The 23,152-nt window shown below is 50.7% G+C and overlaps 1 protein-coding gene across 3 annotated transcripts in view; it reads right to left on the bottom strand.

Annotated features, from left to right (window-relative positions):
* Positions 1 to 23,152, bottom strand: part of STAM (signal transducing adaptor molecule) — a 56,378-nt gene that overhangs the window by 15,740 nt on the left and 17,486 nt on the right. For all 3 annotated transcript variants that reach the window (XM_068146403.1, XM_068146406.1, XM_068146405.1), the window contains exons 3-10: positions 15,760 to 15,835; positions 15,577 to 15,672; positions 14,933 to 15,079; positions 14,188 to 14,278; positions 7,232 to 7,424; positions 6,196 to 6,290; positions 3,096 to 3,184; positions 1,174 to 1,261 (exon numbers count right to left, since the gene is read on the bottom strand). In XM_068146403.1, coding sequence (XP_068002504.1) covers positions 1,174 to 1,261; positions 3,096 to 3,184; positions 6,196 to 6,290; positions 7,232 to 7,424; positions 14,188 to 14,278; positions 14,933 to 15,079; positions 15,577 to 15,672; positions 15,760 to 15,835 — 875 coding nt within the window. The remainder of the gene's footprint in view (positions 1 to 1,173; positions 1,262 to 3,095; positions 3,185 to 6,195; positions 6,291 to 7,231; positions 7,425 to 14,187; positions 14,279 to 14,932; positions 15,080 to 15,576; positions 15,673 to 15,759; positions 15,836 to 23,152) is intronic.

Below are 23,152 nucleotides of genomic sequence, written 5' to 3'. Positions count from 1 at the left end.
CCTGGTCTATTCTATGTATTTATTTATGTAACCTCTGTGGAGCTCAGACATCTGCCGAGTCTGGTTCTGTCTGAACTGTCAACTTCAGGCCATCTTCTGTCTCACCAACCAGCTAACCAAGAAGTTTCTTTTATTCCTTTTCCAGAAATCCCTTCCACAAATTTTAGTGCATCCATCAACCCAAGCAGAATCACAGAATGGTTTAGGTTGGAAGGAACCTTAAAGATTCCAACCTAAAAGGTTCCAACCTCCCTGCTGTGAGCAGGGAGACCTCTCACTAGCCCAGGCTGCTCAAGGCTGCATCCAGCCTGGCTTTCAACACTGCCAGCTTTGCAGCCTCCACAAGTTCTCTGGGCAACATGTTTCAGTGCCTCACCACCCTCATGGGGTAATTTTCCTCCTAACATCTCATCTCAATCCAGCATCTTCCAGTTTGAAGCTATCACCCCTCAGCCTGTCACTCCATGCCTTTGTCAAAAGTCCCTCCCCAGCTCTCTTGTAGCCCCTTTAGGTACTGGCAGGCTGCTCGAAGGTCAGCCAAAGCCTTCCCTTCTCCAGGCTGAACAGCCCCAACTCTCTCAGCCTGTCCCCATAATCAGAGGGCTGGAGCACCTCTGCTATCTTAGAGGCCTGCTCTGGACCTGCTCCAGCAGTTCTGTAAAGCCTCTCTGCAGAGGTGCTCTGAAGAACTGGAGCCTGCAGGACTACTCTGATGTGCAGCACACTAGAAGGTATTTGTAAATATTGAAGTGAGGTGGAAGTGAAAGCATGTGGGACACCCACAGGTCTGCTCTGAGCCTCAGCAGCATTTCTGCTTCCTCTCACAGAATCTTCCTTACACTCCTTTTGCAACTCATTCTGTGCTACTCTAGGAAGGGGGAATAAAGGATGAATATGATTGAATTAGGTACTCCTGGCTCTTGAAAAAGGAAAGAATGTGGAACATACTTCTCTTGAGAGAGAATTTTGCTTGTTTTAAGCTACAATTTTGGTCTCTCAGATGTGGGAAAAAGAAAGTGAGAAGAAAGTTACAGCTCAGGTCCTTTCCTCATGCACGCTGGTGATGTACACATAAAGCTCAAGCAGTTTCAGCCCAGTGCCAATTTGTTTTGATAGAAGTAACTACTAGAGAGGAAAACAACAGCAACAAAAATCCTCATGAGATTGTCTTACCCTCAAGATGAAGAAGTTCTGGGATATCTGGCTGGTCATCAGATGGATCTGCACTTTGTAACATCTGCAAGAGTTGGTCCATTTTATCCTAGAACACAAATCCTGCAATCAGGGCATGTGTGAGGGAGAGAAGTAACCTTTCAAGGACAGAAAATGAAAGCAGCTATTTACAAGAGCCATTTGAATCCCCTGGGACTTGGAAAACACCTAGACTAACAATATCTACATCTAAAATACATGCCACCCTAAAGCAATAAAGATGCTTGAACAAGGAAAGCCAAATGACATAAAACTATCAGCAGTTAGAAGTGGAATGCATAGAACACTCTGTCATTCCCAGACATCCGTCTACAAGGTCTTCTGAGCAGCTTCTTCTTCCCCACTCCAGTTGTGGCACAAGCAATACACCACCTAATGGCTTTAGTGGCACTGTTGTGACAGAATGCAGAGAGGGCTTTGAAAAGAATCACACAGTATTAGGGGCTGGAAGGTACTTCTGGAGATCATCCAGTCTAACCTCTTGCCAGAGCAGCATCACCCAGGGCAGGTCTCACATGAACACATTCAGGTGGCTTTGCAATGTCTCCAGAGCAGGAGACTCCACAACCTCTCTGGGCACCCTGCTCCAGGGCTCCAGTACCCTCACACCAAAGATGTTTCTCCTCATGTTGAGGTGGAACCTCCTGGGTGCAAGCTTGTACCTCTTGTTCCTTATTCTATCACTGGGCACCACCAAAAGGAGCCTGGCACCTTCATCTTGACAATCACTCCTCAGATATTTAGAGACATTGATCAGGTCTCCTCTCAGCCTTCTCTTTCCCTAACTGAACAGCCCCAAATCTCTCAGTCTTTCTTCACAGCAGGGATGTCTCAGTCTCTTCATCATCCTCGTAGCCTCCTTTGGACTCTCTCCAGCAGGTCTCTGTCTCTCTTGAACTGGGGAAATGAAAACTAAGAAATGGGAACCAATTCACTGCAAAACTATGCTGGATTTTGTAAGCCCATGAGGCCTATCAGCACCTGAGCAAGGGCATTACTGACACTTATAAAATGAGGTTTTTCAGATGATGTTTGGAGGGCTTGCATGGCTGCCTTGATTAATAACAGTTTAAGTGCAACCCATCTATAAAAACAGCAAAGGGAGCTGGTCTTTATTTCAAAGAACAGCTGCAGAACCCTAGATGAGAAAGAAAAAGGGGAAAATTCTGAAGAAAACCATTCTAAGTCCCCTGGGAAGGAGAGGACAAAAATACAACAACAAACAGGAAAAGAAAAACTGGGCTGAGAGTTCCTGGGAAGCCTGCAGGATCACTGCAGTTATAGTGTGTGGCTCTTCCTGACAGAGCAACACAAAGCTCAGAGGAGGAAAGACAGCTTTCAGCCCAGGGAGAGGCAGTGAGAGGTGTACTGGAACTAAATCTAAGACAGCATCCAAGATGGGCACCTCTGAGGTATCCTGAAGCACTTACAGCAAAACTTGCAAACAAATGTGTCCCTCCTCCAGGAGCTGGCAGCGTAGAGGTGAGCAGCTGCAGAAGCCTGGAGTAAGGCCCTCAGTGGAATGCAGTTTCAGAAATCACAGACTCACAGAATGGCTCAGGTTGGAAGGCACTTCAGAGAATGATCTACTCCAACCTCCTGACCATGGGCAGGGACACCTCTCAACTGGACTTAGTTGCTCAAGGCCTCATCCAACCTGGCCTTGAACACCTCCAGAAGGGGCATCCACAGACTCTCTGGGCAGCCTGTTCCAGGGTCTCATGACCTTCATACTGAAGAACTTCCTCAGCTCCAGTCTAACCCTGCTCTGCCTCAGTTTCAAACCATTCCCCCTTGGCCTGGCTCCAAACACCCTCATAAAAAGCCCCTCCACACAATGCCAATGTACCAGCAGCTGGAATCAGTATGTTCATCAGGCTTACTTCATCAATATAAACTGGCTCAGGTTCAGGTTCTATTGTCTCCACTTGAATTTCGTCACTGAACTGCACAGTTTTCTTCTCAGCTTTCACTGCAAGATAAAGGGGCAGGTTTTATTTTATCCAATAAACCCAAACAAAACAAGGAGCTAGATGTTACACAGCCAGCATGCTGCCTAAGTGCTTTGCACCTCACACATCTACTGTGAAACCCCCCCAGAAAAGTAATTAAAAGAAACTCTGATTTGGTGGCAGGTGAAGGCCTCTGCACAGAGGGAAACAATCTCCTTAAACAATCTGTGAAGTGCATCAAAAGAGGGATCAGTTCACACAGGGCCAATGAAACAGGTTTTAGCAAGCAAATTAAGTGTCTTGATCATGGTGTCCCTGCACACAGCACACTTCTTAATAAACCAGGAAAGCAGGAGGAGGGAAAGGGATTGGAAGCAATGGGGTTACTGAGACAGGCTTAAGAGAAAAGCAGTGGCAGCAGCGCTGACAATCTGGAGTCCTCTTTTCTGCAGAGCAAAGTACAAAACCTGAAGTTGTCCAATTTTACTACTTGCTCTTCATCCCAGATGAACAGAACCACCAAGGTTGGAAAAGATCTTTAAGATCATTGAGTCCAACCACAACCCAACTACCATGACCACTAAACTACATCCTGAAGCACCACATCTACTGCTCCTGGAACACCTCCAGGGATGGTCACTCCAGCACTTCCCTGGGCAGCCTGTCCCAAGCCCACACCACTCTTGCAGCAAATAAATTGTTGCTAATCTCCATCCTAGCCCTCCCCACGCACAAGTGGTGCCTGCAAAAGCGTCTCACTCCTCAGTCACAAAGCAGCACCAACCACACTGCCCAATGTTACTCCCAGCACACCTCTCTCACCACTTAGTCTGAACAGAGAGTAGGTGACTACTACAGATTGGATCCTGCTTATCCCTTTGGCCCACTCCTACTGAAATCACAAGACATTGGTCTTACAAACCCACATGGGTTTCAGGACCTGCAAGCCCTGTCTAATCAGCCCTTCTGTAGTGTATTTAGAGTGGGCTAGGCTGATATAAAGAGGTGCAAGAAGATACCCAGCAGGCAGGAGGCACGCCTCGTGCCATTATGTCACACATTCCCAGGAGGTCTCTGGCATTATCTGAAGAGTGGCAATCTGCCTCCCACTCCTATCTGCCCAGGGGCCTTCTGCTGTCCTTGATTAGGAAAAAGGCAGTTTGGGAAAACTCTGCTGCTGCCTGCATGCATCTAGGTGTGGATGGAGCTGTTAAATGAGGCTCAAGGAAGCTACTGCCCAAGCCACTAGTAGGCAGCATCATATCTTCCAACAGGTGCCAGCTTGGCAACCTTGGCTTGACACATAAAGAGATTTTTGACCTAAAAGACCCATGAAGAGCAATAATACCTCCAAAGTGTCAGGAAAACCAGTTAACTCTCAAACTTGATCTCCACATGGACCACAAGACACACCATAATCAAACATAAAGCTTCTTGTCAAGAGTCAACAACTGTGACCACTTTGGAATGAACCAGGTGCCTGCATGCCAGTGACACTGCTGGCCAAGAAGCCACTTTCTGGCACAGCACTATGTGTAGGTGCTTCTACTTTCAGACAGAGATTACAACTGATGAGATGCAGACATCAACACCTTGACCAACTACTGAACGTTCCACTTGGGTACAGCTGCAGGTGAGGGCAGCAGCAAACAGTCACTGAAGCTAAAAGAGCATATTTAAAGGAAGTACCAAGGCCTCAAATTTGTTCTGGAACTGTTGGTTGGTTTGTTTTCTTTCCAGGGAATGCTGGTTGGTTTAATTGTATTAACAGCAAGGGCTTCTGACTTTTGAGTATTAACTTGCAACTGAACTCTACCATCAGGGAGATGAAAGAGGGCAAATAAATCACTGCAGAAATATCCCTTGGGCCAGTGCAAGCTGAAAACACACACAAATGTTTCATAGTTTCATAGTTTCATTCAGGGTTGGAAAGGACCACAAGGATCAGCTAGTTCCAACCCCCCTGCCATGGGCAGGGACACCCCACACTAGATCAGGCTGGACAGAGCCTCATCCAGCCTGCTCTTAAACACCCCCAGGGACGGGGCCTCGACCACCTCCCTGGACAACCCATTCCAGGGCTTCACCACTCTCATGGTGAAGAACCTCCTCCTCACATCTAGCCTGAATCTCCCCACCTCCAGCTTCATTCCATTCCCCCTAGTCCTATCACTGCCTGAGATCCTGAGCAGTCCCTCCCCAGCCTTCCTGTAGGCCCCCTTCAGATACTGGAAGGCCACAATGAGGTCACCTCGGAGCCTTCTCCTCTCCAGACTGAACAGCCCCAACTTCTTCAGTCTGTCCTCATAGGAGAGGTGCTCCAGCTCTCTGATCATCCTCCTGGCCCTTCTCTGGACACCTTCCAGCACCTCCACATCCCTCTTGCAATAGGGGCTCCAGAACTGGACACAGTACTCCAGGTGGGGTCTCACCAGGGCTGAGTAGAGGGGGAGGATCACCTCCCTCGACCTGCTGGCCACACTTCTCCTGATGCAGCCCAGGATCTGATTGGCTTTGCGGGCTCCAAGTGCACACTGAGAGCTCCTGGTGAGCTTTTTGTCCACCAGCACCCCCAAGTCTCTCTCTTCAGGGCTACTTTCCAGCCAGTCCCTGCCCAGCCTGGATTTGTGCCTGGGATTGCCTCGACCCAGATGCAGGACCCTGCACTTGCTCCTATTGAACCTCATGAGGTTGGCCTGTGCCCACCTCTCCAGCCTGTCCAGGTCCCTCTGGATGGCCTCCCTTCCCTCCAGCATGTCTGCTGCACCACACAGCTTGGTGTCATCAGCAAACTTGCTGAGGGTGCACTCAATGCCACTGTCCATGTCACTGACAAAGATGTTGAATAAGACAGGTCCCAGGACTGATCCCTGAGGGACTCTGCTTGTCCCTGGCCTCCACTGGGACATGGAGCCATTGGCAGCCACTCTTTGGGTGCGGCCATCAAGCCAGTTCCTTATCCATCTAGTGGTCCACCCATCAAACCCATGTGTCACCAGTTTGGAGACCAGGATGATGTGATGTTACTTACTCATTTCTGGCTCAGCAGAAAGGTCAGCTGTTACAAAATTCGATGGAAACAACCCTACACCCTGATGAGTTTCACCTTTCCACCAATTTGGATCACTAAAGATAAAAGAAAACCACATTAAGACCTTTACACATTAAAAACCTCACAGTCAAAGGGAATTCTCCTACAAAGTGCCCAGCATAGGGATCTATAATCCTTGTACATAAATACAGCTTGTACAGACACACAGAGCTTCACAATGATCTGTCAGCATGCAAAAAGCCCTTTGTATGTGCAAACACTAGGAGATCACTAAATCAAGTATCTAATGAGCAAATAGATTGTACTGCCTGCTTGTGGAAGCAAGGCATCACACAGCAGCCTGAATTGGGACCAGGTTGCTCAGGCCTTGAACACCTCCAGTGAGGAGGCATCCACAACCATTCTGGGAAATCTGTTCCAGAGTCTCAGCACCCTTGTACTGAAGAACTTCCTCAGCTCCACTCTAACCCTGTTCTGCCACAGCTCCAAACCATTCCCCCTTGTCCTGTCTCCAGACACCCTCAGGAAAAGTCCCTTTCCAGCCTGCCTGCAGGATCCCTTCAGCTATTGGAAAGCTGCTCCAAAGTCCCCCTGGAGCCTTCTTTTCTCTAGGCTGAACACCCCCAACTTCCTCAGCCTCTCCTTGTAGCAGAGCTGCTCCAGCCCTTGGATCATCTTTGTGGCCTACTCTGGGCTCAACCCAGCAGCTCTGCATCCTTATGCTGGGGACACCAGAGCTGGAGGCAGCACAGGAGGTGGGATCTCAGCAGAGCAGAGCCAAGGGGCAGAACCCCTTCTCTTACCCTACTGCCCACACTGCTCTGGCTGCAGCTCAGCACACAGCTGCCTGCTGGGCTGCATGAGGGCACTGCTGGCTCCTGGGGAGCTGCTCAGCACCCAACACCCCCAAGGCTCTTTCTTCAGACATGACAATTATCCTATCTTTCTACATGATTTTCCTCCACTGATTTCTGCAGTCTAAGAGGACTCTAGCAGGCAGTCTCCTAAAACTTACCTGTCATCAAGGATAGTTATGAGCTCTCCAGCTTTAAAGGTCAGCTCGTTGTCTTCGGCAGCCTCGAAGTCATAGATGGCACGAACCTTCCGGCCCTCGTGCTTGTGATTGGTGAGCAGGCTGGAGGTGCTCGGGTACAGACTGGAAAGAGCTGTTTGTTGCTGCCTTTGCTCCTTCAATGACAGCTCAATAGCTGCAAAAGAAGAGTTACTCACATGAGCACTTCCCAGGGAAAGGGGATGAACCACAGGACACTTCAACTGCAGCAGCAGAAACTTCTGCCTTTAACCTCAACACAGCATCAGGAAACAAAGAGATGTTTGACAGCTAGAGTGCAGGGCTCTGACCAGAGGTTTACTGCAGCTTTCAGCATGAGCAGGAGAGCTAAACAACACCTGCAACCTGAGGGGATACCACACTGCAGCCAGCCATTCACTGTTCTGGGACTGCTATTACCCTGAGCTGCTCAGGCTGCAGTCCCACTGAACTGTGGCAGATTGCTTCGAAGCTTAAAGAGCCCCACAGCTGCTCAGGAGACAGCTTCTCTGTTCCCTCACACAGGCACACACTGAGGCTGGCAGGAACCTCTGGTGCTCATCTTCTCCAAACCCCTGCTCAAGCTGCATCACCCTGAGCTGGCTGTGCAGGACTGTGTCCAGATGGCTTTTAAGTATCTCCAAAAATGGAGACTCCACAACCTGACTGAAACAACCTTTGCTGGAGTTCCATCACCAGCCTGGACAACCTGTGCTGGAGCTCCATCACCTGCCTGGACAACCTGTGCTGGAGCTACATCACCTGCCTGGACAACCTGTGCTGGAGCTCCATCACCTGCCTGGACAACCTGTGCTAAAGCTCCATCACCTGCCTGGACAACCTGTGCTGGAGCTCCATCACCTGCCTGGACAACCTGTGCTAAAGCTCCATCACCTGCCTGGACAACCTCTGCTGGACTCCATCACCTGCCTGGACAACCTGTGCTAAAGCTCCATCACCTGCCTGGACAACCTGTGCTGGAGCTCCATCACCTGCCTGGACAACCTCTGCTGGAGCTCCATCACCTGCCTGGACAACCTCTGCTGGAGCTCCATCACCTGCCTGAAACAACCTGTGCTGGAGCTCCATCACCAGCCTGGACACCCTGTGCTGGAGCTCCATCACCTGCCTGAAACAACCTGTGCTGGAGCTCCATCACCTGCCTGAAACAACCTGTGCTGGAGCTCCATCACCTGCCTGGACAACCTGTGCTGGAGCTCCATCACCTGCCTGGACAACCTGTGCTGGAGCTCCATCACCTGCCAGGACAACCTGTGCTGGAGCTCCATCACCTGCCAGGACAACCTGTGCTGGAGCTCCATCACCTGCCAGGACAACCTGTGCTGGAGCTCCATCACCTGCCTGGACAACCTCTGCTGGAGCTCCATCACCATCCTGGACAACCTGTGCTGGAGCTCCGTCATCTGCCTGGACAACCTGTGCTGGAGCTCCAACACCTGCCTGGACAACCTCTGCTGGAGCTCCAACACCTGCCTGGACAACTTGTGCTGGAGCTTCATCACCTGCCTGGACAACTTGTGCTGGAGCTTCATCACCTGCCTGGACAACCTGTGCTGGAGTTCCATCACCTGCCTGGACAAACTGTGCCTGGACAACCTGTGCTGGAGCTCCATCACCTGCCTGGACAACCTGTGCCTGGACAACCTGTGCTAAAGCTCCATCACCAGCCTGGACAACCTGTGCTGGAGCTACATCACCTGCCTGGACAACCTGTGTTGGAGTTCCATCACCAGCCTGGACAACCTGTGCTGGAGCTCCATCACCTGCCTGGACAACCTGTGCTGGAGCTACATCACCTGCCTGGACAACCTGTGCTGGAGCTCCATCACCTGCCTGGACAACCTGTGCTAAAGCTCCATCACCTGCCTGGACAACCTGTGCTGGAGCTCCATCACCTGCCTGGACAACCTGTGCTAAAGCTCCATCACCTGCCTGGACAACCTCTGCTGGACTCCATCACCTGCCTGGACAACCTGTGCTAAAGCTCCATCACCTGCCTGGACAACCTGTGCTGGAGCTCCATCACCTGCCTGGACAACCTCTGCTGGAGCTCCATCACCTGCCTGGACAACCTCTGCTGGAGCTCCATCACCTGCCTGAAACAACCTGTGCTGGAGCTCCATCACCAGCCTGGACACCCTGTGCTGGAGCTCCATCACCTGCCTGAAACAACCTGTGCTGGAGCTCCATCACCTGCCTGAAACAACCTGTGCTGGAGCTCCATCACCTGCCTGGACAACCTGTGCTGGAGCTCCATCACCTGCCTGGACAACCTGTGCTGGAGCTCCATCACCTGCCAGGACAACCTGTGCTGGAGCTCCATCACCTGCCAGGACAACCTGTGCTGGAGCTCCATCACCTGCCAGGACAACCTGTGCTGGAGCTCCATCACCTGCCTGGACAACCTCTGCTGGAGCTCCATCACCATCCTGGACAACCTGTGCTGGAGCTCCGTCATCTGCCTGGACAACCTGTGCTGGAGCTCCAACACCTGCCTGGACAACCTCTGCTGGAGCTCCAACACCTGCCTGGACAACTTGTGCTGGAGCTTCATCACCTGCCTGGACAACTTGTGCTGGAGCTTCATCACCTGCCTGGACAACCTGTGCTGGAGTTCCATCACCTGCCTGGACAAACTGTGCCTGGACAACCTGTGCTGGAGCTCCATCACCTGCCTGGACAACCTGTGCCTGGACAACCTGTGCTAAAGCTCCATCACCAGCCTGGACAACCTGTGCTGGAGCTACATCACCTGCCTGGACAACCTGTGTTGGAGCTCCATCACCTGCCTGGACAACCTGTGCTAAAGCTCCATCACCTGCCTGGACAACCTGTGCTGGAGCTCCATCACCTGCCAGGACAACCTGTGCTAAAGCTCCATCACCTGCCTGGACAACCTCTGCTGGACTCCATCACCTGCCTGGACAACCTGTGCTAAAGCTCCATCACCTGCCTGGACAACCTGTGCTGGAGCTCCATCACCTGCCTGGACAACCTCTGCTGGAGCTCCATCACCTGCCTGGACAACCTCTGCTGGAGCTCCATCACCTGCCTGAAACAACCTGTGCTGGAGCTCCATCACCAGCCTGGACACCCTGTGCTGGAGCTCCACAACCTGCCTGAAACAACCTGTGCTGGAGCTCCATCACCAACCTGGACAACCTGTGCTGGAGCTCCATCACCTGCCTGGACAACCTCTGCTGGAGCTCCATCACCTGCCTGGACAACCTCTGCTGGAGCTCCATCACCTGCCTGAAACAACCTGTGCTGGAGCTCCATCACCAGCCTGGACACCCTGTGCTGGAGCTCCATCACCAACCTGGACAACCTGTGCTGGAGCTCCATCACCTGCCTGGACAACCTGTGCTGCAGCTCCACAACCTGCCTGAAACAACCTGTGCTGGAGCTCCATCACCAACCTGGACAACCTGTGCTGGAGCTCCATCACCTGCCTGGACAACCTGTGCTGCAGCTCCACAACCTGCCTGAAACAACCTGTGCTGGAGCTCCATCACCATCCTGGACAACCTGTGCTGGAGCTCCATCACCTGCCTGGACAACCTCTGCTGGAGCTCCATCACCAGCCTGGACAACCTGTGCTGGAGCTCCATCACCTGCCTGGACAACCTGTGCTGGAGCTCCATCACCAGCATGGACAACCTGTGCTGGAGCTCCATCACCATCCTGGACAACCTGTGCTGGAGCTCCATCACCTGCCTGGACAACCTCTGCTGGAGCTCCATCACCTGCCTGGACAACCTGTGCTGGAGCTCCATCACCTGCCTGGGCAATCTGTGCTGGAGCTCCACAACCTGCCTGGGCAATCTGTGCTGGAGCTCCATCACCAGCCTGGACAACCTGTGCCTGGACAACCTGTGCTGGAGCTCCATCACACTCACAGTACAAAACTGCCTCATTAATTCATAATTAAGCAAGATTTTTGCTTAGCCAGGCCAATTTTGTCCATTTCTCTCTCCCCATAACTCCTTGAATAATTTTACATCTCTTGGTGATTCTCAACAGACTTGACTGAGAAGAAAGGCTTCACTCATATTGAACTCCTCCAGGATTATGACAGAATGGTTATGTTTCAGAAGGGACAAAAGCCCCTGGAGGCCACCCCTTGAACACTGTGTTCAGTTTTGGCTACTCACTGCAAGAGAACAAATATGAGAAACCTACCCTTTAGAAACAGATTTTGGTGGGGCAGCTGGTGAAGAGACTCTTGGGAAGATGTACAGAAGGGCTGCTGGTGTGTCATTAGATCACAGAATTGTTTGGGCTGGAAAAGCCCAACTAAAGCAGTGGTTCAGTAATGGCTGTGTCATTAGGTAACAGTTAGTAGGTTGCATTAGGTAAGAGCTGACCAACACCAGACTGTGCCAGAGAGAGGGGCTGTGAACATCCACAACTGCCGGTGCAAGAACGTCCCTCACACTGTCAGCAGGCAGCGTCACAGCTTTAAGCCCAAAGCCCTGGTGTCATGGAATCACCAAGCCAGAGCAGCATCACCCAGGGCAGCTCTCACAGGGACACATCCAGGTGGCTTTGTCTGGGGGCTTTTTAAAACAGCTAAACCAGTGGTTTTCCCCTGGCTGAGACTTTAACCTCTGTAAGACTTCCCTGCTTACAGCAGACTGCCAGCTGGCTTGTTGCTCAAATTCAGATGCAGTTCAAACTTGCTGGTAGGGAGTTTTCTGTGTTTTGCTGGATGATGTCATGGGGAAGTGCTTGAGAGAGCCCAGCACAGAGGCACAGAGCTGCTGCAGGCAGTGCAACATCTCCCTGTGAGGCCAGGCGGAGGGGGCTTGGAGCAGAGGAGCCTGAGGGCTGCCCTCACTGCTGGGGATAAAGATGTGCAGGGCTGGAGCCAGGCTCTGCTCAGGGATGGCCAAGGACAGGTGGTGCCACAGGAACAGGAGGGAAAACTTTGTCCCTGTGAGGGTGCTGGAGGCCTGGAGCAGGCTGCCCAGAGAGGCTGTGGAGTCTCCTGCTCTGGAGCCTTTCCAACCCCCCCTGGCTGTGTTCCTGTGTGCCCTGCCCTGGTGATCCTGCTCAGGCAGGGGGGCTGGCCTGGAAGATCTCTAGAACTCCCTTCCAACCATTCTGTCATTCTGTGCCATAGCAAGGTAAAGAAAAAGCTCCTCAGGGACAAGTTTGAAACCAATATGCCACAATGTCTGAAGTTCTCCTGCAGTTTGAAGTTCTTGTGCTAGGTTTCTTAACTGGGATCTGCTTTCCTCTCTTAACCAGTTCTGGTCCAAGACAAGCTGCCTGTTACTGTTTTAGGCAGAGGCTTGGAGTGGAAAATCTCTGGGTTATAGGTTTTCTTTGCACCAGTCTGTGAGCTCCCTTGCAGGCCTGCAGCATTTTCTACGTTGATCCTCTTACCCCTGAAGCCAGGGGAGACTGGGGCTGCTCTTCATTCAGCAGCAGGTTTTGCCTTTGTGTTACATGACACAGCCTCTCCTTTAGGTCTGCCAGCCACTTGTTTGCCTCCAGAGTCCTTGTTGGAAACTTCTCATGCTTCAAAGATGCTGCATTTTCTCTTCAGATACATTAACTATGGTTCAGTAACAGAATCAGGACCAATCCTGTTCAGCCTTTCTCTGTACCTGAAGTGTTGCAGTGTATCTCCAAGAGCTGAAAAGTCTCTCTCTTCACTTCAGCCAACCAACTAAATCAGGTTTTACCAAGTTAGGATTTGACTGAATACTTCTCTGACTATTTTCTTTCTTTGGTGTGAAATCCAAAGGCTAAATGATTACAGGTGATGCCTGAAATTTTAGAGAAAACACTGGAAGGAAAATGAATTCTCAGAGTCATAGAATGGTAGTGGATAGAAGGCACCTCCAGAGATCAGCCAGTCCAAGCCCCCTGCCACTGTCACTTGTCACTGAGCACCCCTGAGCAGAGCCTGGCCCCTTCTTCTTGACCCCCAGCCCTCAGCTATTGATAGACATTGATCAGATCTCCTGTCAGCCTTCTCTTCTCCAGACTAAACAACCCCAGGGCTCTCAGTCTCTCTTCACAGGGGAGATGCTCAAGTCCCCTGAGCATCCTCCTGACTCTTCCTCCGACTCCAGCAGGTCTCTGTCTCTCTGGAACTGGGGAGCCCAACACTAGACACAGCATGCCAGGTGTGGTCTCAGCAGTGCAGAGCAGAGGGGCAGCAGAACCTCCCCAGCCCTGCTGGCCACACTTCTCTTGCTGCACCCCAGGATGCCACTGGCCCTCTTGGCCTCCAGGGCACATTGCTGCCCTGAGGAGAGCTCAGTATTTAGAAGGGCTAAGGCTTGATGCTTTTGCTGAAGGTTGAGGTCAAAAACCAGTACCCAGACCAAAACTGACCTTTAAATGTACTTCAGTACAACAGTAAATCAAAAGAAACCCTCTTTGTTTTCTTCACTGGGCCTGCAGGGAGACATTTAACAGCCACTTCCCCTTACAATATACCCTTCAAAGGTACCCAGCAGCATTTAAAGGAAGAAAATTTTCAAGTAGAATACCCAAAATCTTTGGATAAAACTTGCTCCTCTCCTTTCATAAATGTTGGCTTTGCAGTGCCTGTGCTTCACTTGCTGCAAGGAGAGGGAAAGTCCAAGTGCAGAGCTCTGATCAAACACATCCAGAGTGTCCCTGACAGGGGCACAGTTTGTAACTGCATTGGTTCACTTTGGCAAAGAGAATCAAAAGGGAAAACATATGGGGTTCTTTCTGTTTTTTCACCTGTGTACAGCTTTCCCCTCCAGCCCTTCAGGAAGTGCACAAGAAGAAAGAACAGAAATGATTACCACAATCCATGGCAGGCAGGTGGAGAAAGGAAAGGAAGCTTTGCTCTCCTGCTTTATTTGCTATTGGCCAATGTGCTCCTCAGCTCAGCAAGTAAAGGCACTCACCTTTAGCTAAATCCTCCTCTTCCTTTTTGTTGGCCACTGTACCAGGATCTTTGGCAACCAGGGCTGGGCTTGCTTTTGCCTGTTCTGCAGCCTAGGCAAAAGTGAAAGATGTAAAAATGAATTCAGCAACAAGCTGGCAGTGCATGAAGTTCACTGTCTGGATCTGTATTCATCTGCAACATAAACATCCAAAGTACATCAGAGAGAGCATCCTGCACCACATCATCCTGGCCTGGATCAGCAATTGTGTGACCAGCTGGATCAGGGAAGTGACTGTGCCCCTGGACTCAGCACTTGGGAGGCCACACCTTGAATTCGGGGTTCAGTTTTAGGGCCCTTGCTCCAAGAAAGGCAATGAAGTGCTGGAGCAGGCACAGAGAAGGGCAGCAAAGCTGGTGAAGGGTTGAGGAGCAGCAGGGTTGGTTATTCTGGAGACCACCTTGCTCTCCACAACTTCCTGAAAGGAGGTTGGAGCCAGGTGAGGGTTGGTCTCTTCTCCCTAGTAACAAGTGATAGGACCAGAGGGAATGGAATGGAATGGAATGGAATGGAATGGAATGGAATGGAATGGAATGGAATGGAATGGAATGGAATGGAATGGAATGGAATGGAATGGAATGGAATGGAATGGAATGGAATGGAATGGAATGGAATGGAATGGACTAGGTTGGAAGAACTGAGGATGACAAAAAACATCAACCAATAATTGTGATCTCTTCTAAGAACAGCCCCACAGTGAGCGTACCTGGGAGCCAATCGCTGGGAAAGTAACCCCTTGCTCCTTCAGGTTTTTAATCATAGCAGATATCAAACTAAGCTGGGGGTCATTCTTGAATTCATCAGTCCATTCCACCATGAGGGCCTTCAGCTTTTCACAAACCTTTGGATGACCCTGCAAGAACAGCAGACAGTAGTTCAGCAGTGTGGGAATTTGCTCTGAACCTTCTGCTACAAACCACTTCACGTTCCTGGTAGGTTGAAGCCCATTGTATTCCTGAGGGATGCCTTTATTAGAAGGGGAGCACAGTGCCCCAGCCTTGTGTTTTGGGATAAGCACTGGACCCAAAATCAAGAAAAGTAAGGTTACAGGGAAGCCCTGTGGTATCTCCAGCTCACCACACTTGTCTCCAGAGTTTCATTGCTACTATTCAAGGTGAAAATCAATTGCTAGATTTATAAGTTAAGATCCCACCTCCCCCCAAGAGAACGCATGAGTAAATGCAGTAGGATGTGGCATTCAAGCAAACCTTTGCCACAGTCTTCCCAGTCATTCTGTACCCTTCCCCTCTGCCACCAAATTCCAGCCTCCTGAAGGCAGACTCTGCTCCCCTTCCAGCCCAGCCCAAGCTGTGTCTGACTTTGCTCTCCTGTGAGCTGCAGATACCTTACCTTATTCAACACATTGCTTACTTCACTGGCAAAATCTCTTGAGCAGACTTCTAAATGGAAGATTTTCCCACAGTTTGATACACAGGCTCCTAGAAGCTGAAGAAAGAAAGATTCCAACTCAGAGCAAACTTTCTGCAGCAGAGCTCTGCAGGAAGGAGCAGCAGAAGGTTCAAAAGAGCTTACTGTTAATGCCTGCATAGCAACATGAGGATCTTTGTGGTTCACTCTCTTCATGACAGAACGGAGGCAGTCCTTAGGCCTACACAGCACAGGAGAGGGAGAAAAAACCACAATGAAGTGAACAGTTTCAGCTGCATGGCAAGTGACAACAAGTGCTCCCAAACATCATCAGGGCAGCACGTAGTAATTTGAATATAACATTAAACAAAACAAACCAACACAATTAAGGAGTAAAACTCTTCACTTTGAGGCTGGCAGAGCACTGCTACAGAGAGACTGTGGAGTCTCCACCTCCAGAGGGATTCAAAACCCACCTGGATGTACTCCTGAGTGATTTACTGTGTGATCCTGCTTCGGCAGGGGAGTTCAACTAGATGATCTCTAGGGGTCCCTTGCAGTCCCTGACATACTGTGATTCTGTGTTCACTTAAGAGTTGTGGCCAGGGCTGTGAGCTTCCTTAGTCAGCAAAACCTCAGAGCAGGTTCCTTGACCTCGTGTAAACAGAATCCCTTCAGTCAGAGAACTGGGATTCTCCGCAGTCCATGCAGCTACTCCTCCTGCACTTCACAGACATACAGAGAATATCTGCTTCCATACCAGTAACACCCAGAGTATCTTCTTCTACTTATCTTTTGAATCACAGCTAATTGTGACATAAAAGAATTCATCATGCAATGAACCAGCAAGTGCTACAGAATTTGTTAGCCAGGATGCCTCCAAGCTTTGAAACAAGCAAAGACAGAATTCAAGTGCTAGCTCTGTTGTGGTCAACACAAATAATGTGAGAAGGGAATTAGGAGGTTCAGACAGCTCAGTGTCCAACATCTCTGTGGATTCCTGTGGTTTTGTTCTCTCTTTAAAGGGGCTGGAAGGCTGAGCGAGCTGGAGGTAGGAATTACCATGGCTTACAAACATTACCCTCTGCATCCAGAGGAGTGTGGCCAGCAGGGCAAGGGAGGGGATTCTGCCCCTTCATTCTGCTATGCAGAGACCCCACTCCTAATGCTGCCTCCAGTTCTGGTGTCCCCAGCCTAAGAAGGACACAGAGCTGTTGGCAGTGAGTACAGAGGACACCACAAAGATGATCCAAGGGCTGAAGCACCTCTGCTATGAGGACAGGCTGAGGGAGCTGGGGGTGTTCAGCCTGGAGAAGACTCTGGGGAGACCACAGAGCTGCCTTCCAATAGCTGAATGGATCTTACAGGAAGGCTACAGAATGACTTTTCATGAGGGTATCTAGAGACAGGACAAGAAGGAATGGTTTGAGTCTGAGGCAGAGCAGGGATCTTAGGAACAAGTTCTTCAGTAGGAAGGTGGTAAGTCACTGGAACAGGTTGCCCAAGGAGGTTGTGGATGCCTCCTCTCTGTGGGTGTTCAAGGACAGACTGGATGAGGCCTTTAGCAGCTGAGTCTAGTTGAGAGGTGTCCCTGCCCCTGGTGGGGAGGTTGGAGGAGATGAGCTCTGAGGTACTTTCCAACCTGAGCCATCCTTGGATTCTACAAATATCCCTCAAAAGATGTCCCTGAAAGAGGGTAAGTAGGGAAAGAGGAAAAGAGAACACACATGAAACTACAAGATCTTCTGCATTTCTGGACTACTCACAGTAGGTTTTGAGTTTTCAGTATTATGATTTTTCTCCTGACCTGACATAAAAGAACCAACCTGAGGCCTAGCTGTGCCCCTGCTTGGCTGTGTCTATGTCTACATGTGACTGCAATGGCCACCTCATGCCAATTACAGAGAATGCTCTCACAGAGCAAAACTCCCTGTCCACCATGGCATCCCCTCCTAGAAACAATTGTTCCCACTGAAGGCCACAAGGCAAACACTGCCTTTCATCTCTTATTGATTCAGGACTTCTCCTTTGTTCACATTAGCTGAGAAAGAACCCCTGCCAAAAAGCTCAGGAATCCTGCTGTTCTGGCCAGCAATTTCTGCTGGGATCTGGGCACGCACCCAAAAGGTACATGTCCATCGACTGCTAAGTCACAACTGGCTGCAGGATCAAGAGTTTGCAGTTCAAGAACAGATCACTAGCCTAGGATTTCTTTTATTGAGGAATCCAAAGGCTTAGTAAAAACTAATAAAGTAACAAGAAAGCCTCAAAGCCAGCCGACTTTCATGGAATCACAGACCAGGCTGGGTCAGAAGGGACCTTAAAGGTTGTCTAGTTCCAATCCCCTGCCATGGGCAGGGACACCTCCCACCCCCCCGCCAGGGTGCTCAAGGCCTCATCCAACCTGGCCTTCAACACCTCCAGGGAGAGGGTATCCACTGCCTCCCTGGGCAGCCTGTGCCAGGGTCTCAATAGCCTCACTGGAAAAAAAAAACTCATCTCCAGTCTCAATCTGCCCTCAAGCTTTAACTCACTGCTTCTCATCCTGCCTGTACAAAGCCTTGCCAAAAGTCCCTCCCCAGCTCTCCTGGAGTCCCTTGAGGTACTGGAAGGCTGCTCTAAGGTCTCCCTGGAGCCTTCTCTTTTCCAGGCTGAACAGCCCCAACTCTCCCAAGTCTGTTCCCAAAGGGGAGGTTCTCCACCCCTCTGATCATCTTCATGGCCTCCTCCAGGTCTCTGCAACAGTGGGTCCAGAGGACACCTTCCAATTTTGAGAAGAATTTTAAACCCAAAGCCTCCAACAGCCAGCAGCACACCCAGAAACCCCTCAGTAGTCCATAAAACACCTTTAAAAGAATCCCTTTGAGCTGGGAGGGATTCTTGATCTGCTTGAGGTCTTGTGACTGTCTTAAAGGTCTCTTCTAACCAAAATGATTCTGTGATTCTATGATGCTGTGTTTACCAGAAACTATCATATTGGAGTGGTAATGTTGTAGCATGCCAAATGTGGGGGGGGTTAAAATATTTTGACTTCAGCTACACCAAACTCCCCATCTAGGCTTCCTAGTCCTCAGTCACACAGCCTAGGAACCCACTCTAGACAGATCTACAAGCCTTACTTCAACTTCAGATCATTTCAGCCTGCAGTTCAGTTGGCAAATGGTGAGAAGTCCTGTGCAGAAACTGGAGGGAAGGCAGGCACCCTGCCAGAGGAGAGCTCTTAGCTGTTCATCAGACATCTCTCCAGCCCACAGTGAACAAGTACTGGGCTACAGTTCTGCTCCAATGATTCCACTAACAAACTTTCACAGGCAACACAGTGCGTGGCAGCAAGAGATCAGCAGGGGCGTCCCAGACTGCCCAGCTGGCCATGGGGCAGGCAAACAAGCAAGCAAGGTGACTTAGTAGCTTCCAGACTAAGGTCCTTGCCAATCAGCAGCGTTGGTGTCCAGCGCAGAGGCAGCAAACCGCTGCCCAAGAGGCGAAGGAGGCAGTGCTGTGAAGATCAGACAGCCCTCCCTTGGCTGCCACGGGGGGAGCTCAGCTAGCACAAACACCCAACTGCAAAGCAGCTTTCCAGGGCCAGGGTGCCAACCTCTGCCTGATTAACAGCAATTTTAGCAGGCAAGGTGACACCCCTCAGGGTGCTAATAAGGACGAGCAAATCCCTGGTAAACAGCTCTGACTCTTCCTCTACAGTCCTCCCAAAGCATGGGAAACAATGGGTGCCAGCTGGAGCAGAGGTTTCAGCTCAGCATGAGGAGAAACTTCTTTGGTGTGAGGCTGCTGGAGCCCTGGAGCAGGCTGCCCAGAGAGGTTGTGGAGTTTCCTGCTCTGGAGATTTTCCAAACCTGCCTGGCTGTGTTCCTGTGGGCCCTGCCCTGGGTGATGCTGCTCTGGCAGGGGGCTTGGACTGGCTGATCTCTGGAGGTGCCTTCTATCCACTACCATTCTATGACTCTGAGAATTAGCCCTTTTAAATACTGAGCTCTCCTCAGGGCAGCAATGTGCCCTGGAGGCCAAGAGGGCCAGTGGCATCCTGGGGTGCAGCAAGACAAGTGTGGACAGCAGGGCTGGGGAGGTTCTGCTGCCCCTCTGCTCTGCCCTGCTGAGACCACACCTGGCATGCTGTGTCTAGTGTTGGGCTCCCCAGTTCCAGAGAGACAGAGACCTGCTGGAGTCGGAGGAAGAGTCAGGAGGATGCTCAGGGGACTTGAGCATCTCCCCTGTGAAGAGAGACTGAGAGCCCTGGGGTTGTTTAGTCTGGAGAAGAGAAGGCTGAGAGGAGATCTGATCAATGTCTATCAATAGCTGAGGGCTGGGGGTCAAGAAGAAGGGGCCAGGCTCTGCTCAGGGGTGCTTAGTGACAAGTGACAGTGGCAGGGGGCTTGGACTGGCTGATCTCTGGAGGTGCCTTCTATCCACTACCATTCTATGACTCTGAGAATTCATTTTCCTTCCAGTGTTTTCTCTAAAATTTCAGCAATTTTAGCAGGCAAGGTGACACCCCTCAGGGTGCTAATAAGGACGAGCAAATCCATGGTAAACAGCTCTGACTCTTCCTCTACAGTCCTCCCAAAGCATGGGAAACAATGGGTGCCAGCTGGAGCAGAGGTTTCAGCTCAGCATGAGGAGAAACTTCTTTGGTGTGAGGGTGCTGGAGCCCTGGAGCAGGCTGCCCAGAGAGGTTGTGGAGTTTCCTGCTCTGGAGACTTTCCAAACCTGCCTGGCTGTGTTCCTGTGGGCCCTGCCCTGGGTGATGCTGCTCTGGCAGGGGGCTTGGACTGGCTGATCTCTGGAGGTGCCTTCTATCCACTACCATTCTATGACTCTGAGAATTCATTTTCCTTCCAGTGTTTTCTCTAAAATTTCAGGCATCACCTGTAATCATTTAGCCTTTGGCTTTCACACCAAAGAAAGAAAATAGTCAGAGAAGTATTCAGTCAAATCCTAACTTGGTAAAACCTGATTTAGTTGGTTGGCTGAAGTGAAGAGAGAGACTTTTCAGCTCTTGGGACATACACTGCAACACTTCAGGTACAGAGAAAGGCTGAACAGGATTGGTCCTGATTCTGTTACTGAACCATAGTTAATGTATCTGAAGAGAAAATGCAGCATCTTTGAAGCATGAGAAGTTTCCAACAAGGACTCTGGAGGCAAACAAGTGGCTGGCAGACCTAAAGGAGAGGCTGTGTCATGTAACACAAAGGCAAAACCTGCTGCTGAATGAAGAGCAGCCCCAGTCTCCCCTGGCTTCAGGGGTAAGAGGATCAACGTAGAAAATGCTGCAGGCCTGCAAGGGAGCTCACAGACTGGTGCAAAGAAAACCTATAACCCAGAGATTTTCCACTCCAAACCTCTGCCTAAAACAGTAACAGGCAGCTTGTCTTGGACCAGAGCTGGTTAAGAGAGGAAAGCAGATCCCAGTTAAGAAACCTAGCACAAGAACTTCAAACTGCAGGAGAACTTCAGACATTGTGGCATATTGGTTTCAAACTTGTCCCTGAGGAGCTTTTTCTTTACCTTGCTATGGCACAGAATGACAGAATGGTTGGAAGGGAGTTCTAGAGATCTTCCAGGCCAGCCCCCTGCCTGAGCAGGATCACCAGGGCAGGGCACACAGGAACACAGCCAGGGGGGGTTGGAAAGGCTCCAGAGCAGGAGACTCCACAGCCTCTCAGGGCAGCCTGCTTCAGGCCTCCAGCACTCTCACAGGGACAAAGTTTTCCCTCCTGTTCCTGTGGCACCACCTGTCCTTGGCCATCCCTGAGCAGAGCCTGGCTCCAGCCCTGCACATCTTTATCCCCAGCAGTGAGGGCAGCCCTCAGGCTCCTCTGCTCCAAGCCCCCTCCGCCTGGCCTCACAGGGAGATGTTGCACTGCCTGCAGCAGCTCTGTGCCTCTGTGCTGGGCTCTCTCAAGCACTTCCCCATGACATCATCCAGCAAAACACAGAAAACTCCCTACCAGCAAGTTTGAACTGCATCTGAATTTGAGCAACAAGCCAGCTGGCAGTCTGCTGTAAGCAGGGAAGTCTTACAGAGGTTAAAGTCTCAGCCAGGGGAAAACCACTGGTTTAGTTGTTTTAAAAAGCCCCCAGACAAAGCCACCTGGATGTGTCCCTGTGAGAGCTGCCCTGGGTGATGCTGCTCTGGCTTGGTGATTCCATGACACCAGGGCTTTGGGCTTAAAGCTGTGACACTGCCTGCTGACGGTGTGAGGGACGTTCTTGCACCGGCAGTTGTGGATGTTCACAGCCCCTCTCTCTGGCACAGTCTGGTGTTGGTCAGCTCTTACCTAATGCAACCTACTAACTGTTACCTAATGACACAGCCATTACTGAACCACTGCTTTAGTTGGGCTTTTCCAGCCCAAACAATTCTGTGATTCAAAGGAACCAAACTGCAGTGTTACACACAGTCTAATCTAAAGCATTATCACAGCCTGGCAGCTGGCAGCTCTATTGCTGCTCCACAGAGCAGCACAGGAGGCTCGATATGCTGGGCTATTTATAAGCACCCTTCTGGAGACCATCTCCAATACTAGGAATAAGCCTATTTCCAAACCTGTCCTTTGCAACAAAAAGTCCTAGGTAGGGCTTTGCTGCCTGGCATTCCATTCTGTTTTCTGAAGCTTTACAAGGCAATCCAATTCCTCAGCAGAGAAGGCTTTCACAAAACAGCAGCACTTGCCTACCTCTCTCTCTGAGGCCACTACTTATGCGGATTGTTATTAGTCATGCTTGGAGAAGTTGAATTTAAAACACTTCCAAAGCTTAACACTGCTCTGAATACATACACTGAAGATACACTGAAACAGTGGTTTAAAACTGTCAATTTTATTTGCTAATTCAAATTACACTTCAACTTTTCGTGTCCAAACCAGTAGCACAGGCAGGAATGCCCAGAGCTGGGTAAGGAGGCAGCAGCAGGTGCATTAGCAGCCCAGGCTCAGCTCTGCTTTATTCAGCATCACATTTTCAAAACATATAGCATCAAAGCCCTCAAGTCAGAGAACAGCTTCTCAAAACAAGGGGAAGACACAGAACCTGGCTGCTGGTGGTCTGTTGGTGAGGGCAAGGGAAGGGCAGCAGAAGCGTTTTGCCTTGGGTTTAGCCACGTTCTGCCGTGCAGCTGAAGCTCCTTACCACCCAGCTGCTTCACCATGATTGGAGCAAGCGATGGTAAGGGTGGAAAAGTGGCTGGCCTCCCAAGCTCCAAGAGTTATCACCAGCTGTCCAAATTGAAGCTAGGGGGAAATAAGTAGCAGGGTCCCTCAGGGATGTCTGCTGGGCCCAACCTGAACAATGGGAGGCGATGCAGGCAGGAACTTCACTGCAACACTGCAGGCGGGGGGCAATCAACCTACTGGAGGGCAAGGCTGCTCCTCAGAGGGACCTGCACAGGATGGAGAAATGGGTAGCCAGGAACTTCATGAGGTTGGACAAGAGCAAGGGCAGGGTGCTCCGTTTCAGATGGTCTGCCCCAGCAAAGGCCACGAGCTGACCACCCAAACGGGACCTTGGCCAGAAAGGATCTGCAGGTCCTGCTGACCGGCCG

The sequence above is a fragment of the Melanerpes formicivorus genome, unplaced genomic scaffold, assembly GCF_026170545.1.
Source record: "Melanerpes formicivorus ecotype bairdi unplaced genomic scaffold, bMelFor1.0.p_v2 SCAF_13, whole genome shotgun sequence".
In the NCBI taxonomy this organism is placed as follows: domain Eukaryota; kingdom Metazoa; phylum Chordata; class Aves; order Piciformes; family Picidae; genus Melanerpes; species Melanerpes formicivorus.
Note: the sequence above shows the minus strand (reverse complement) of the source record. Positions and strands in the feature narration are given on the sequence as shown.